Consider the following 18,936-nt stretch of genomic DNA (forward strand, 5'->3'; position numbering starts at 1 on the left):
GAAAATACGATAATTCTTACCAATGTTGTATTGGCCTTGATTTATAAAACGTGCTGTCAGATGAAAGAGAGCTACTCTCTGCTCTTTCGGTACAATTAACCCTAGACTACACTGTTCCCATAATGACTTCAGGAAACACACTAAAAATCATTTGCATCCCAACTGTGGTGTGTAGTTTTAGTGTAATCAGTGACTTTGAGAAAGCTGTTGATTGCTGGAACTCTAACTAAAATAGAGTTGTTTTGAAGATCTCCAAATAATAATAATAATAATAATAATAATATAACGAGTGGTCTTGTTTTTGAGAATAGTGTCTCTTAAAATGTGAACCTCAAATACGCTAAAGTCATGATATGTGTTAATGGAAGCTTTTAACACACTACTGGTCATTAAAATTGCTACACCACGAAGGTGACGTGCTACAGACGCTAAATTTAACCGACAGGAAGAAGATGCTGTGATATGCAAATGATTAGCTTTTCAGAGCATTCAAACAAGGTTGGCGTCGGTGGCGACACCTACAACGTACTGACATGAGGAAAGTTTCCAACCGATTTCTCATACACAACCAGCAGTTGACCGGCGTTGCCTGGTGAAACGTTGTTGTGCTACGACCCGTGGCTCTACCCTTCATTCGATCCCTGCGAAACCCTACATTTCAGAAGGATAATGCACGACCGTATGTTGCAGGTCCTGTACCGGCCTTTCTGAATATAGAAAATGTTCGACTGCTGCCCTGGCCAGCACATTCTCCAGATCTCTCACCAATTGAAAACGTCTGGTCAATGGTGGCCGAGCAATTGGCTCATCACAATACGCCAGTCACTACTCTTGATGAACTGTGGTATCGTGCTGAAGCTGCATGGGCAGCAGTACCTGTACACGCTGTTTGGCTCAATGCCCAGGCGTATCAATGCCGTTATTACGGCCAGCGGTGGTTGTTCTGTGTACTGATTTCTCAGGATCTGTGCACCCAAATTGCGTGAAAATGTAATCACATGTCAGTTCTAGTATAATATATTTGTCCAATGAATCCCCTTTTATCACCTGCATTTCTTCTTGGTGTAGCAATTTTAATGGCCAGTAGTGCAAGTTCTCAGTCACCTGGCTAAGTCTAGCACTTGGTTTCACAGAACTTGTGACCTAATTTCTCCTGAAGCTGCTGACCAACACACCTCCCATGACTGCTACCTAGAAGCAGAATTCATCTTTTTCTACTCCGATTTTATCCCGACCTGTCTTTTTCCTTTAAGCTAATATTTTACTTCAACCTAGATTCAACTACATCTTGATGAGGCCTTTCCTCTACTACTTCAGATAGCAAGCCAAACCGATTTACTAGCTGAATTTCTAAAGTTTTTCAACACTTTCCCTTTTTTGCCCTTTGCTTGCTACCTTTTCCTAGCACCCCGTCTCCTTTTCTCCCCGTAGCCTACGTAATTAAAAATTCACGTTTTCTAATTCAGCCTTAAGGGCACAAATTTTTGCCTCCGTTCAGCGATTTTTCTGTCCTTTCTATACAATCCACATTGCCATGGAAGAGCCTCATTAACTACCCCCGTTTCCTCGCCGCTACATTCAACCCAATGAAACCATAACCTACAGTTTTCACAGAACACTCCCTCCTTCAGATTGCTGCGGCAACCACCACATTTGTCACACATGGTTTGATAGAAAAATTTATGCAAAAATTTACACAAAATTTATACGAAAGCAGAGAATAACTTGGCACAAGAACACTGAAGTTTCGTAGTACGTACTAACACGTAACTAAACGCTAATGTAAACAAACTTTTAAACTTACTTTCGAAAGTTTTAATTGCTTACCTAAACTCTATATGAAAGACACGATTTAATTTAACTTTGAACCGCTAAGTCTTGTCAAAAAAATAAAGATCTACACTTGCTCGAAATTTACGCCTAAAATGTAAATGAAACTAACCGTTATTGGCCTTTACGAAATACTTTCTTTTCGATCTAAATGCGCACAGAAAAGCGAAACCCTCAATAGGTAGCCTAGCGAAGAAGTAAATGCACTAGTCTAAAATGTAATATTAACTAAATTAATTCGATACTAGTCACTCAACTGAAGAGAGCTTCGAGGACGTGCGTCTGCCAGAGATATTAGACCCACTGACTGCCACATGTCATTAACTTCGCTGTCATACGATAATTACAGCCGACAGTAGCTGCTCTTTGATTACAACTACCCTGCACTTTGAGGATTTCCTCTGGAGCTGCCTCTGTTTGCTGTGACGCAGGAGGGCGAGTTCGCGTGGGACGAGACGATGCAGGGCTACGTGCTGTCGTCGTACTACTACGGCTACGTGGCGATGCAGCTGCCGGGCGGCTACCTGGCGGAGCGGTACGGCGGCCGCTACGTGTGCGGGCCCGGCGTCTTCCTCAGCGGCGTCCTCACGCTGCTCAGCCCGCTGGCCGCGCGCGCGGACGTCTACCTCTTCATGGCCGTGAGGGTGCTCGCCGGCGCCGCCTCGGTCAGCACATTCCTCTCCTCTCACTCTATACGTCACACAAAACTCGAGCACACCGGACAGCAAATTATTCACTCCCAGGGGACATCACTTTAGTACCGTGTATCTCACCACATCTAGCCCTGAAAACAGCCTCCATAAGTTTCTCCACAACTTTCTCCAGGTATGCTTCCCTTGCCTGACAAAAACCTTAAAGGAGCAAACGAAATGTAAATCAACAGTTGAGAGGGTTATGTGTTGTTATTTTTGTGATTACAATATAGAGTCAGATTTCGAACAAATTAGATAGTATGAGCCTACTTACCAACGTGACGTTGCACTCCCTCTGTCCTGGACGCACGCACTGACTCGCTTCGGAAGGGTGTTATAAGGCCGTTGTATCCTCTCCTGGAGCAAGCTGGCCAACAACTGTAACTGGTCCTTCATACCCTGGGTACTGACATTGGGAGAGAGCTGTCGTTCGAGCTGGTCGCACACTCGTTCTATTGATCACACACCTAACGATCTTACTAGCCACAGTAGTACCTCAACTGCACGTAGTCATTTCTTAGAGACAAGTCCTACGTATGGGTTACTGGTGTCGTGCTGGAAAGTGGCACCACCATATTGTCACATTAGAAGTGACACATCACGATGGAAGATGTCCGTGACGTACCGTTGTCTCGTCAGAGTTCCATCAATCACCTGAAGTTATACCCAATGGCTCCTCACACCATGACGCCAACTGTGGTCAAATCGTTCAAATGGCTCTGAGCACTATGGGACATGACATCTAAAGTCATCAGTCCCCTAGAACTTAGAACTACTTGAACCTAACTAACCTAAGGACATCACACAAATCCATGCCCTAGGCAGGATTCGAACCTGCGACCGTAGCGGTCGCGCGGTTCCACACTGCAGCGCCTACCACCGCTCGGCCACTCCGGCCGGCACTGTGGTCACATGCGGTCGTTCAGAACTGGACAAAACGCGACTTCATTCATTGGCACACCATGCTCCCCACTCACGGCGCCACTACAAACGCAGCCGTTTGTGTTGCGGTGTTGACAGCAGCCTACGGATGGAATAGGAACTCCCTAGGCCAGCTGTTTCTAGTCTCCGAGCAATGGTGCGGGCTGACACAGAAAGTTACAGATGATCGATTACTTATTATATAAACCGTAGGAGGAGGGGGAGGGGCAGGAAGGAAAGGGAAACACTACTGATATCAGCTGAATGAGGACTTAGCGCAGCGAGCGAAAATGTGTCCCGGAACGGGATTTGAACATGGAATCTCCTGCTTATTAGGCACGTGAGTTAACCATATTCGTGTGGTGCGTAAAGAAATATGAATGTTTGAGTTGGACCACTTTCTTCGCTTTGTGATAAATGGCGGTGTAATAGTCACAAACATATGGCTCACAATTTTAGACGAACAGTTGGTAACACGTAGGTTCTTTGTAATTAAAATACAGAACGTAGGTACGTTTGAACATTTTATTTCGGTTGTTCAATTGTGATACATGTACCTTTGTGAAGTTATCATTTCTGAGAACGCATGCTGTTACAGCGTGATTACCTGTAAATACCACATTAATGCAACAAATGCTCAAAATGATGTCCGTCAACCTCAGTGCATTTGGCAATATGTGTAACGACATTCCTCTCAACAGCGAGTAGTTCGCCTTCCGTAATGTTCGCACATGCATTGACAACGCGCTGACGCATGTTGTCAGGCGTTGTCGGTGGATCACGATAGCAAATATCTTTCAACTTTCCCCACAGAAAGAAATCCAGGGACGTCTGATACGGTGAACGTGCGGGCCATGCCTGTCATGAAATATGTTATTCAATACCGCTTCAACCGCACGCGAGCTGTGTGCCGGACATCTGTCATGTTGGAAGTACATCGCTATTCTGTCATGCAGTGAAACATCTTGTAGTAACATCGGTAGAACAGTGCGTAGGAAATCAGCGTACATCGCACCATTTAGATTGCCATCGATAAAATGGGGGCCAATTATCCTTCCTCCCATAATGCCGCACCATACATTAACCCGCCAAGGTCGCTGATGTTCCACTTGTCGCAGCCATCGTAGATTTTCCGTTGCCCAATAGGGCATATTATGCCGGTTTACGTTACCGCTGTTGATGAATGACGCTTCGTCGCTAAATAGAAGGCGTGCAAAAGATCTGTCATCGTCCCGTAATTTCTCTTGTGCCCAGTGGCAGAACTGTACACAACGTTCAAAGTCTTCGCCATGCAATTCCTCGTGCACAGAAATATGGTACGGGTGCAATCAATGTTGATGTAGCATTCTCAACACCGACGTTTTTGAGATTCCCGATTCTCGCGCAATGTGTCTGCTAGTGACGTGCGGATTAGCCGCGACGGCAGCTAAAACACCTACTTGGGCATCATCATTTGTTGCAGGTCGTGGCTGACGTTTCACATGTGGCTGAAAACTTCCTGTTTCTTTAAATAACGTAACTATCAGGCGAACGGTCCGGACACTTGGATGATGTCGTCGAGGATACATAGCACACGCCCGTTGGGCATTTTGATCACAATAGCCAGTCATCAACACGATATCGACCTTTTCCGCAATTGGTAAACGGTCTGTTTTAACACGGGTAATGTATCACGAAGCAAATACCTTCCGCACTGGCGGCATGTTACGTGATTCCACGTAATTATACGTTTGTGACTATTACAGCACCATCTAGTACAAAGCGAAAAAAGTGGTCCAGCTACAACATTCATATTTCTTTACGTACTACACGAATATGTAATAAAAATGGCGGTTCGTATTTGAAAAAACGCAGTTGATATCGGTTTGACCTATGGCAGCGCCATCAAGCGGCCCAACCATAGCGCCATCTGGTTTCCCCCTTCAAGCTAGACAAGTTTCGTTCTTTGTAGTTTATTCGTTTATGCTTATTTCGTGAGATATTTGGCCCGGTCACGATCAATGGACCACCCTTGTATAATATAACAAGGTGCATGTTGAGCGCTGAAGGCTCGCCTTGATGTCCAGTACCTTAATCCACTGAACATGGACGTCCATGCTCGAAATGTACTTTTTTTGTTAAAACCAACATTATGACTGAAGGCAAATGTTTATCTTTTAAAAGAGGACGTGCTGGAAAGTAATGCCTCTGATTTTTTAATGTGAAAACCTTTAAAACATTTTCAATAAAACAGATGTTATTATCATTCCACACCTTTATTCTTCATGTCTCCACATTTGCAGCCATCTGCATGTAGACGGCTGCGAATTGTAGCGTGTAAACTGGCGGTGCGTGAGAGACAGCGTGCTGAAATCGAATTTCGGATTCGGAGAGGTCGTCTACACGCGGAGCACCCTCTCCTTCAGCGTGACAATGTCAGATCACACATGAGCGCCGTTAACATCTGCAACAATCAGACGCCTTGGGGTCATTGTTATCGATCATCCTCCTTACCCTCCGACTTGGCACCATCCGATTTTCATCTGTTTCCAAAACTGAAAGAACAGCTTCCTGCATTTCGCTTTGGTAGTGATGAAGAGGTGGAAGCAGAGATGAGGTTGTGGTTCCGCCAACAAATTCAAACATTCTACAGCGACTGTATCAACAAACTGGTTGCTTGTTGGCAGAAATGTGTTCGTCACCAGGGTGACAATATGCACAAATAAAAATGTGGACATGAAGAATAAATATGTAGGATGCTAATAACGTTTCTTTTAATCGCGCGTCTCTATAAGCGAGCGAGCGCTGCCCAGCAGCTCATTCGCGCTGCTGCTGCTGCACAGGCAACTGCATTGAACGCTGCCACGATGCCTTACTACAGAAGATATCGTCGACGTTCAAGACAGACAATATATAAAACAATTGAAGACGTCGAAATGACAACGTCAGCTGCAGACAAGAAAAAGAATACTCTAAAGTCTGTCGCAGCACACTCTCTACTGGATGGACCAGCAGTCTTCTGTGGATGCCGACTCAACTTCAGCATTGACATCAACGATTCCTTCACACATGGCAACGGATGGTTAACTGTTGCTATAGTACGAGGTGGTTCTGGAGTTCCAAATGTATCCGGCCTGGAGAGCTTTGTGGACCGAGACGTCATCGCCTACAGAACCTATCATGTTACTGAAAATGCTAATAAAGACTTTGGCAAATCTACCTATATGGATTTTTGATTATCAAATACGCCGGGAGAAACTCAAGAATCACAACGTTTCTTTTATCTGAAAACCTTTAACAGTTTTCACATAAAATATTCGGAGATATTACTTTCCAGCATGTCCTCGTACATTTCATACTGTTGCTTAATTGATTAAGGAATAACAAGAAAATTGTTTTTCCGTCGGCAGCTGCGTTATGGACAGATTATAGATGGAAATATCGGTTTTAATTCCAGCGTCAAGTATGACAAACCCGAATTAGTTCAGTAACGCATTTATTTACTACGTACAGAAAGGCTAATCTGTAATTGCTACAGTTATTTTACACTACTGGCCATTAAAATTGCTACACCACGAAGATGACGTGTTACAGACACGAAATTTAACCGACAGGAGGAAGATGCTGTGATATGCAAATGATTAGCTTACCAGAGCATTCACAGAAGGTTGGCGCTGGTGGCGACACCTACAACGTGCTGACATAAGGAAAGTTTCCCACGGATTTCTCATACACAAACAGCAGTTGAGCGGCCTTTCCTGGTGAAAAATTGTTGTGATGCCTCGTGTAAGGAGGAGAAATGCTTACCATCACGTTTCCGACTTTGATAAAGGTCAGATTGTAGCCTATCGCGATTGTGGTTTATCCTATCGCGACACTGCTGCTCGCGTTAATCGAGATCCAATGACTGTTAGCAGAATATGGAATCGGTGGGTTCAGCGGGGTAACACGGAACGCCGTGCTGGATCCCAACGGCCTCGTATCACTAGCAGTCGAGATGACAGGCATCTTATCCGCATGGCTGTAACGGATCGTGCAGCCACGTCTCGATCCCTGAGTCAACAGAAGGGGACGTTTGCAAGACAACAAACAACCATCTGCACGGACGGTTCGACGACGTTAGCAGCAGCATGGACTATCAGCTCGGAGACCATGGCTGCGGTTACCCTTGACGCTGCATCACAGACAGGAGCTCCTGCGATGGTGTAGTCTACGACGAACCTGGGTGCACGAATGGCAAAACGTCATTTTTTCGGATGAATCGAGGTTCTGTTTACAGCATCATGATGGTTGCATCCGTGTTTGGCGACATCGCGGTGAACGCACATTGGAAGCGTGTATTCGTCGTCGCCATACTGGCGTATCACCCGGCGTGATGGTATGGGGTGCCATTGGTTACACGCCTCGGTTACCTCTTGTTCGCATTGATGGCACTTTGAACAGTGGACGTTACATGTCAGATGTGTTACGACCCGTGGCTCTACCCTTCATTCGATCCCTGCTAAACCCTACATTTCAGCAGGATAATGCACGACCGCATGTTGCAGGTCCTGTCCGGGCCTTTCTCGATACAGAAAATGTTCGACTGCTGGCCTGGCCTGCACATTCTCCAGACCTCTCCCAAATTGAAAACGTCTGGTCAATGGTGGCCGAGCAACTGGCTCGTCACAATACGCCAGTCACTACTCCTGATGAAATGTGGTATCGTGTTGAAGCTGCATTGGCAGCTGTACCTGTACACGCCATCCAAGCTCTGTTTGACTCAATGCCCAGGCGTATCAAGGCCGTTATTACGGACAGAGGTGGTTGTTCTGCCAGAGGTGGTTGTTCTGGGTACTGATTTCTCAGGATCTATGAACCCAAATTGCGTGAAAATGTAATTACATGTCAGTCCTGGTATAAAATATTTGTCCAATGAATACCCGTTTATCATCTGTATTTCTTCTTGGTGTAGCAATTTTAATGGCCAGTAGTGTAGAATCAGTAGGTTAACAGTAACGGGTACTTCGCATTTAGGACAGGTAACGATGGCGAAAGCGTTATAAGAGCGAATGAATTTGCAGCTGTAACATAATTGTAATGTAACTAAGTGAAATGTTTAGCAGTTGTGCTTATGTTAATGCAGGAAATGTAAAGCAGCAGTACAGTCTATTTTCGGTAGGGTCTGGGTTTAGATACTAGTGAAGAGTTTCCACTGTTTCCATAAATATCTTTAGGTAAATCGAAGGATTGATACTACGATTACAATCTACTACCATATATTATGATTGAACATTTACAGTCAAATATATCCCAACAGAAATTGGAGAGCGTAAGTTTGGATGAACATCGTTTGTTTATGTTATGCAAATACATCATGAAACACGTAATTCTAAAAGGAACTGTTGTTTTACAATGGCGTGTTCGACACATCTGTTCTCTTATTTTTAAAGCGATACGTTTAGAATCTGCCGCTTTCTGTTCTGATTCCGATGGAAAAATACTTTTAAACGGTGAAAGATCATAGGCATTTGTTACTAGCCGTCTTGTGTTTTAATTTGACTTCACAGATACCAAAGAATCATTCTTACTACGAACGTTTCGTTATATTTCGATACTACTCTAAGAGCTGACGAACAAAGTGACACCACAATCACGTCAATGCAATGTCTAGTAGGTGAAATTTGGGCACCCAGCCAGATTAGAATCAGTGATTGATTTTCGAGTCATGATGTTTCGACGACTACCCTCGTCGTTTTTATTGCTGATTTGAACACTAATTTCGGATATTTACTGTCTTAGTGTCAACCATACAGAGTGATCTGTTTGCCTTAAGCTTATTTTTTGAATCCACGAATTCTAGTTTTTGGTGAAGTTCGTGGATATTTATATGCCAAAAATAAAGGTCTGACAGCAATAACTTAGAACAAGAACCTGTGATACAACTTCACTTTGTTCTTCTGACAGTAGAATGCGTTCTAGTATGGTACTGAAATAATAAGTTATAAAACCCCCATCTTCTTTCTTCATTATCTTCATCATCATCATCTTCTTCTTCTTCTTCTGCGAATCCAGTTAGGCCTTATGGCCTGTACCGGCCACACCATCTCTAACTAGAGTTTCTCATATTCCCTCTTCCAATGGGATTATATTCCATCGTTTGTCGAGGGATTCTCTGAAGTGAAATATGCAGTATCTACTCTTTCCAGTCCTTCGTTAGGATTACTTTTCCATTTAATGGCTTTACTCCTAGGTCTTTTCTTATGTCTTCCCTCGTGCAGCTTATCACAGATCTAAGGAACTTAATTTCTGATGTTTCAAATTGTCGTAAGTCTTTTAAACTTAAATGTCCAACTTTCTGCTCCATACAGTACTGTGAGTAGTGCCATGACTTACAGAATTTTAATTGGGTTTCTCTTCTGGTTTTACTTCTTCTTGTTCCATTTATCAAGCCACATATATGTTAACAGGAGTTAATTTTCTTATTTTTGTCTTTCTCTTCTTCAAAACTTATCCTATCCCAGATACTGGAAATGGGTCATCTTTCCTAAAAAGATAGTTTTTGTTTTTGTTGTTGATGTCTTCAGATTATAACTTAAACTTACACTATGTAATCTGTTTATCGCTCTGCACTGCTTCTTCACGTCTCAGCAGTTTCTCTGCTAACTCTCACGATAACAAACTCGTAAGTTCATGTCGCACAAGGTACTTTCTTAAATTGTGGGCGAGTTACTATACTACATCATTTATTTTACTGTGATGTTTTGGTGATGTTTGTGGACGAGTTATTATACGTCATTTATTTTACTATGCTTGGTCTGATGATTTTTCTTGTTATTTTCTTTTTCATATCGTTTATTTTACTGTACCTTGTTTATCAATGCTGTTTAGATGCTCACTGGAAAATGGACTTGTTGGATGATACAGATCTTGCTGATCCAAAATAAAAGTGCAACTAGTACTCTTATTTGATTAAGAAAAATAATGGTTGCCAAACTTAAGGTTACGTCGGGGAAGACACCATAGAATTTTCTTCCGTAACGGTTGAACCACCCATCCAAAAAGCTTGAAATTCCGTTTGTGCTGTAGCGTGATCCTGTATTTAACTGCACTGGAAGTATAAACAGCAAATATATGAATAAATGATAGATACACTATGATACTGGAAGCATTGCTCAGCTGGAATTTTTCCACTGATGTCTGGGTAAGATGCCACTCTACTGGGGAAGATGCAACTGTGTGAAACAAACAAATTTTGCAAAGCAGTTAAGTATAACTCAGCAAAACTAATTTATTTTGACTATGAGAAATATCAGGAGAAAGAAAATCGGCGTTCTACGGATCGGAGCGTGGAGTGTCAGATCCCTGAATCGGGCAGGTAGGTTCGAAAATTTAAAAAGGGAAATGGATAGGTTAAAGGTCGATATAGTGGGAATTAGTGAAGCTCGGTGGCAGGAAGAGCAAGACTTTTGGTCAGGTGAATACAGGGTTATAAATACAAAATCAAATAGGGGTAATGCAGGAGTAGGTTTAATAATGAATAAAAAAATTGGAGTGCGGGTAAGCTACTACAAACAGCATAGTGAACGCATTATTGTGGCCACGGTAGACACGAAGCCCACGCCTACTACAGTAACACAATTTAATATGCCAACCAGCTCTGCAGATGACGAAGACATTGAAGAAATGTATGATGAAATAAAAGAAATTATTCAGAGAGTGAAGGAAGACGAAAATTTAATATTCATGGGTGACTGGAATTCGGTTGTAGGAAAAGGGAGAGAAGGAAACGTTGTAGGTGTATATGGATTGTGGGTAAGAAATGAAAGGAAGCCGCCAGGTAGAATTTTGCACAGAGCACAACTTAATCATAGCTAACACTTGGTTCAAGAATCATGAAAGAAGGTTGTATACATGGAAGAAGCCTGGAGATACTGACAGGTTTCAGATAGATTATATAATGGTAAGACAGAGATTTAGGAATCAGGTTTTAAATTGTAAGACATTTCCAGGGGCAGATGTGGTAGAAGCCGACCTCGGGGAAGATCAGTTGGCATTCCGCAGAAATGTTGGAACACGTGAGGCAATACTGACGCTACGACTTATCTTAGAAGATAGATTAAGGAAAGGCAAACCTACGTTTCTAGCATTTGTAGACTTAGAGAAAGCTTTTGCCAATGTTGACTGGAATACTCTCTTCCAAATTCTGAAGGTGGCAGGGGTAAAATACAGGGAGCGAAAGGCTATTTACAATTTTTACAGAAGGCAGAAGGAAGTTATATGAGTTGAGGGACATGAAAGGGAAGCAGTGGTTGGGAAGGGAGTGAGACAGGGTTGGAGCCCCTTTCCGATGTTATTCAATCTGTATACTGAGCAAACAATAAAGGAAACAAAAGAAAAATTCGGAGTAGGAATTAAAATCCATGGAGAAGAAATAAAAACTTTGAGGTTCGTCGATGACACTTTAATTCTGTCAGAGACAGCAAAAGACTTGGAAGAGCAGTTGAACTGAATGGATAGTGTCTTGAAAGGAGGATATTAGATGGACATCAACAAAAGCAAAATGAGGATAATGGAAAGTAGTCGAATTAAGTAGGGTGTTGCTGAGGGAATTAGATTAGGAAATGAGACACTTAAAGTAGTAAAGGAGTTTTGCTATTTGGGGAGCAAAATAACTGATGATGGTCGGAGTAGAGAGGACAAACAATGTAGACTGGCAATGGCAAGGAAAGCGTTTCTGAATAAGAGAAATTTGATAACATCGAGTATAGATTTAAGTGTCAGGAAGTCGTATCTGAAAGTATTTGTATGGAGTGTAGCCATGTATGGAAGTGAAACGTGGACGATATATATTTTAGACAAGAAGAGAATAGAAGCTTTCGAAATGTGGTGCTACAGAAGAATTCTGAAGATTATATGGGTAGATCATATAACTAATGAGGAGGTATTGAATAGGATTGGGAAGAGGAGAAGTATGTGGCACTAGAAGAAGGGATCGGTTGGTAGGACATGATCTGAGGCATCAAGGGATCACCAGTTTAATATTGGAGGGCAGCGTGGAGGGTAAAAATCGCAGAGGGAGACCAAGAGATGAATACACTAAGCAGATTCAGAAGGATGTAGGTTGCAGTAGGTACTGGGAGCTGAAGAAGATTGCACAGGACAGAGTAGCATGGAGAGCTGCATCAAACCAGTCTCAGGACTGAAGACCACAGCCGGCCGCGGTGGTCTAGCGGTTCTGGCGCTGCAGTCCGGAACCGCGGGACTGCTACGGTCGCAGGTTCGAATCCTGCCTCGGGCATGGGTGTGTGTGATGTCCTTAGGTTAGTTAGGTTTAAGTAGTTCTAAGTTCTAGGGGACTTATGACCTAAGATGTTGAGTCCCATAGTGCTCAGAGCCATTTTTTTGAAGACCACAACAACAACAACAACATGAGAAATACAAACAAGAACAGTCTGTTAGTTTGCAATTGGTTATTGCTACATTAATACTTTCATTTGCTGTTCAGTGCTATGTGATGCATGTTTTGCCGACCGGGGTGGTCGAGCGGTTCTATGCGCTACAGTCTGTAACCGTGCGACCGCTACGGTCGCAGGTTCGAATCCTGCCTCGGGCATGGATGTGTGTGATGTCCTTAGGTTAGTTATGTTTAAGTAGTTCTAAGTTATAGGGGACTGATGACCTCAGAAGTTAAGTCCCATAGTGCTCAGAGCCATTTGAACCATTTGATTTGATCCTTGTTTTAAAAATATTTCAATAGTCACTCCCATTTCTACAGTCTTCATGTAACTACTTCTTACATATGGTGTATTGGGTACAGTCACACTCAGGTCCATTTTGTCATAAAAGGAACACTTACTGGGAAGACAAATACCATCATCGCTGCCATTCTCTCTTCTTGTGTTACTCAGATGCGAAGATTTCTCACTGCTTGAAGATGAATTGCTTGGCAGTCTCAACTTCTTCCTTAGCAGAATACAGCGTTTCGACCTTTTTTTGTGCTTTGTCTTCTTTTGGGACTGCTCGTTATAACCTGGCAAATTTGCGTTTTCCTCTTGGTTGGCCTAGATGCCGAAGCGTTAGGAACAGGACTTATGTCATCAAAAGAGGATTTATTAAATTGTTCTTCAAGACTTATGGATAGTCCTGCACTGCATATAGCTTCCACTGCTTTCAGTGTAGTAGATGGTGGGGTAGAAGTAGGCATTGAAATACGGCTTGTGTATGGTACAGAAAAATTACTACACTGCTCTACATTGCATGTTGGTGTTACATTTGCTGCATTTCCAATTGTGTATCAACTGTATTGCCAGTTGTTATGTTGGGTGCTGCAAATGCGTGGTCTGGGATTTTAGATGTGTGATATGGATAAATCTCACAGGCTCAAAATGCAGGAATGGCATTATTCACAGCTGCAGCAACATTCCTCGCAGAACTCAACAGTTTTCCAAACTGCAGACGAGTAACTTTGCGGCCTGGACGGCTGTGAACACAACTGTTGATAGCCTGTTGCCAAAATGTTTTTAAGGGCTTGAAGAAGGCCTGATCTACGGGTTACAGTTATTGGATAGCATAGATATGTAGGCAGAAGAGAATAATGTGATTCTCAGCTGCAAAATCTAGAAGACTGACTCCAGAACAGTGTAATCTGTGGCCTTACAGAGTCAGCAGTAGTTTGCCAGATTCCTCAAAGGAATGAAGTTGTTAGGTGGATTGGATGTGGTTTTGTGGTGTGCATACCCCTGAGATGCAAAATTAAAGTCCCTATGATCGTAAAACGGAGTTAATATCCCTATGTAGTCATGCAAATTCACTTTTGAATGGTGATAAACAGTTGCGCAGCTGATAACATCTTATTAAGTCTGAATTTAACAGGGGTACGCCAACTTTTACAAGTTAATAGTCATGTGTGAATTGCACATGTTAACCACTAAACGACAGCAAATTTTAGTTAAGGGAGGCATCTAACTATTAAATGAAAATGTACACTTATAAAAGGTGCTGTTTGTTTCCCTTAACAAGCATTCAAGTGGGAGACCTTCAACAAGATAGCAATCAATGCCAAGGTAGGGAACAGTTATGTATACTTCCGATCTTGGTACCAATTTTAGGATCGCTTAATGAATATTGCCAATAGTGAATGTGAAAAGCATATCAGAAAGTGTTAATCAGAAGTGAACTCAGAAGAACAAATACTGTTCACTGGCGCAAGGTGCATCCAGCAAATCAAACAGCTAAGTGCGCCCATCAGTTGACGGAACAACTCACGGAAACGCATTGCTTGCCGAATCTCACCAAATGTGAAAATGTGAGCGGCAGTTAGTGGCGTACTGGGCCATCTTCGCGTATGCGGTCCGCGAGGATGCCAGCAAGAACGTTGTCTCTGGAGGCAGGGGGCAGAGTGCTTCTAAATTGAAACACTAACTTCTGTCCCAAGTTTTGGAAAAGCAACAAGCCATCCACCAATGACGGTAATGATTCCGAGAGCTGTCCAGTCTCTAGGTGGTCTGATGGGTCGCTTACCCCTGTATGCGAAGGATCGGATCAGATTTGATCCCCGCCATATGTCTCACGATGACGGTAGCCAAACGATGGAATGGATGGACCCTAATTTTAAGTGTTTACCTGATGATGTTGTGTTGGATGGGGGGTTGTTTTGGGGAGGAGACCAGACAGCTAGGTCATCGGTCTCATCGGATTAGGGAAGGACAGGAAAGGAAGTCGGCCGTGCCCTTTCAAAGGAACCATTCCGGCATTTGCCTGGAGCGATTTAGGGAAATCACGGAAAACCTAAATCAGGATGGCCGGACGCGGGATTGAACCGTCGTCCTCCCGAATGTGAGTCCAGTGTGCTAGCCACTGCGCCACCTCGCTCGGTGTTGTGTTGGAGTTGTGATGTATGTATAGGTTTGGTGTTGGCTTTAAGGAATATGGTAAGTCCTAAATCTTGTCATTATGGGAAATTTGCTTCTGGTGTTGGGTGGATTTTGGCCTAAATTTCTGATGTGGCTGGAATCGGATGTTTGAAAGCTAGCCAAGTTTTGCCGCGATTGCGACCACCGCCCCAATGAAATTCCAAGATTTCGACAGAGTGCCAGCAGTAGTGAGGCTCTTCGTTTATTTTGTGGGTGGGGGCTCGGGCAGAAGCTAACCGTCTGCCTAACTGCGTTCCAGAGACGCCGTTGAGACGCCGTGTCTTGCGGTTCCAGCGTCAAGTAAAAGAGACACTGCTCCACGTAGGCAACGTGACTTTGCAGGAGCACTTTCTAGCCGCACGGCGCATTGCCTCCAGTCGTGTTAACCAGCAAGGGTGGTTGCTGCACCGTCCCGGAAGACCATTTAAAAGCTCGTGCCCCTCCGCCGACTCTCTCTCTGCTAAACCGCTGTGCCAAATAAATGGAAAAAATATAGCTTCTCAAAGATCGAAGTCAACAGCTAATTCAATTTCAAACTTGACCGTAGGCAACGTGTGCAATTAAATATGCATTTTGCAATTAGTAATACGAATTATTAAAGGAACCCATCAGTTACAAATTCATTTTGTTAACAGACTTGGGGAGCATAAAAACATGAATGAAATACTTAGGATGGTGCTACATCAATAATTTAGTCACCTCAGAAAGTTATTGTTGAACCATTTCTAAACACATCCGTCTTCATGTATGCAAATCTGTTATTCATTTCGATTTGGGAAAGTGGAGGCATACTGTCTTCAGATTGAGGTTCTTCCTTTTCGCTATAAATATGCAGTAGGGTGCAAGGAATTTTCCTTCGGCATTGCAGCAAGGAATTGCGGTTATGGTTTCACCTTCTTCTACAGACATTACACGTTGAACGTATTTGGAACCTTTCACTGCTGACTCTTTTCTGGATCCGTTGTTCAGCTGAAGCCCACACTCGTCCGTGTTCTAATTTGTCACACGCTGTTGAAACGACTTGTTCTTCTGGATGGTATGTCAGGAGACGGAAAAATCGTTTTTTATCTTTTTTTGACACGTTCCCAACCCTCTTACGAGGGATAAACCCTGCGCATTCCTTTGCAAGAATAGGTTCAGCCGGTCATAGACTGCCATTGTACTTAAATTATTGAATACGTTAGGTATTCCATTTTTCTCTGCAAATGGTTATCTCAACTGCCGAAGTAATTTTAGAGAAGGTGAATATCCAGTATCTTGCAATCGTCGGATATAGTCCACAAGTTTGCTTTCATTTTCATCATCAAGATGTTCTGAAGAAGTTTCCATTATAAATTAAGATTAGTATTTTGTTGTTGCTAGAATTCTAGCGCCTGTAGTAACTACAAACTTGGCTCCACTATTGATTTTATGATAATGTTCTTAACCGCAGGGCCTGGTCGATCTTTACTTAAAATTTTGCATTCCATTCTTCATTTCAGGTTTTTGTATGGTATGGTTAGAAATTCGATACATCCCACAAGGTCATCTTCCTATTATGATATCTTTACAGCCAGTAGAGATAAGCTTCTGACTATGAAGCTCTATTTATTTTTCTCCCGTATTGATGATTCATGGTAGGTTACCCTAAAGGTAAATTAAAGCTTTACACACTAGGTACTTCACCCGTTTTATACGGGGAGATGCAACCTACATTTTCTTCAACATAACCTCCATTAGAAATGACTAATGCCACTATCTGGAAGCCACACAGTGCGGTCTCCATACACCCATTATAATCACGGTCAAAACGCAAACATCTAAAATCGTTAGTATTAACAAGAACAGAACGATAAGTCGCATACGTACCACTATTTAACTCAATACGTTCTCCGATTACTTTGTCTTTAATGGATAAATGCGGTCACCTTTCTTCTTCGCGCAGACAGTACCTTCTCAATAACAAAGGGTAATGAATAGTTTTACCATCCATTGGATATTGGCGGAAATATCAACATTGTGGCATCTTCCATCTATTGGCATTTTCTACCAAATCACCTCATATCAATATGGCGTCCAAGAAGCAGAAAACTGCCCTTTAGTGACGAAAAAAACTTCTCAACGCGTCAAACTTGGTCTTTATGAGGTCACAAATTACTTTACGTCATTTATCATTACCTCAGCAATTATTATCAGTGTATGTTTGAAAGTCGTTATGAAATCTCTATGATTTGGTCTACATCTACATCTACATGGTTACTCTGCAGTTCACACTTAAGTGACTGTGAGAGGGTTCATCGAAACATTTTCATACTATTTCTCTACCATTCCACTCTCGAATGGCGCGTGGGAAAAAGGAACACCTAAATCTTTCCGTTCGAGCTCTGATTTGTCTTATTTTATTATGACGATCATTTCTCCCTGCGTAGGTGGGTGTCAACATAATATTTTCGCGTTCGGGAGAAAAAATTGGTGATTGAAATTTCGTAAATAGATCTCGCCGCAAAGAAAACCGCCTATGTTTCAGTGACTGCCACCCCAACTCGCGTATCAAATCAGTGACACTCTCGCCCCTATTGCGCGGTAAAACTAAACGATCTGCCCTTCTTTGCACTTTTTCGATGTCCTACGTCAGTCGTACCTGATAAGGATCCCACACCGCCCAGCAATATTTCAGCAGAGGACTGGCAAGTGTAATGTAGGCTGTCTCTTTAGCGGGTTTGTCGCATCTTCTAAGTGTTCTGGCAGCAAAGCGCAGTCTCTGTTTCGCCTTCCCCACAATATTATCTATCTGGTCTTTACAATTTAAGTTGCTCGTAATTGTAATTCCTAGGTACTTAGTCGAATTGGCAGCCCTTAGATTTGTGCGATTTATCGTATACCCAAAATTCATCGGATTTCTTTTAGTGCCCATGCCGATGACCTCGCACTTTTCTTTGTTTAGTGCCATTTGCCACTTTTCGCACCATACAGAAATCCTCTTTACATCATTTTGTAACTGGAATTAATCGTCTGATGATTTTACTAGATGGTAAATTACAGCGTCATCTGCAAACAATCTAACGGGGCTGCTCAGATTATCACCTAGGTCATTTATGTAAATCAGGAACAGCAGAGGGCGTATGACACTACCTTGTAGAACGCCAGATATCACTTCTGTTCTACTCGATGATTTACCGTCTGTCACTACTAACTGTGACCTCTCTGAGAGGAAATCACGAATCCAGTCACACAACTGAGACGATGCCCCATATGCAGGCAATTTGATTAATAGTCGCTTGTGCGCAAGTGAGGAACGGTATCAAAAGCCGTCTGGAAATCTAGGAATATGGAATCGATCGGAGATCCCTTGTCGACAGCACTCATTACTTCATGCGAATAAAGAGCTAGCTGTGTTGCACAAGAACGATATATTCTGAATCCACGTTGGTTATGTATCAATAAGTAATTTTCTTCAGGGTGATTCATAATGTTCGAGTACAGTATATGCTCCAAAATCCTACTGCAAATTGAGGTCAGTGATACGAGTCTGTAATTCAATGGTTTACTCCTATTTCCTTTATTGAATATTGGTGTCACCTATGCTACTTTCCAGTCTTTAGGAACAGACCTTTCGTCAAGTGAGCGGTTGTCTATGATTT

General features: G+C 42.7%; 1 protein-coding gene across 1 annotated transcript in view; it reads left to right on the forward strand.

Annotated features, from left to right (window-relative positions):
• Positions 1-18,936, forward strand: part of LOC126147826 (sialin-like) — a 154,647-nt gene that overhangs the window by 35,332 nt on the left and 100,379 nt on the right. Inside the window, exon 3 of the mRNA XM_049915719.1 lies at positions 2,262-2,495. Coding sequence (XP_049771676.1) covers positions 2,262-2,495 — 234 coding nt within the window. The remainder of the gene's footprint in view (positions 1-2,261; positions 2,496-18,936) is intronic.

Source organism: Schistocerca cancellata, chromosome 2, assembly GCF_023864275.1.
Source record: "Schistocerca cancellata isolate TAMUIC-IGC-003103 chromosome 2, iqSchCanc2.1, whole genome shotgun sequence".
Lineage (NCBI taxonomy): Eukaryota > Metazoa > Arthropoda > Insecta > Orthoptera > Acrididae > Schistocerca > Schistocerca cancellata.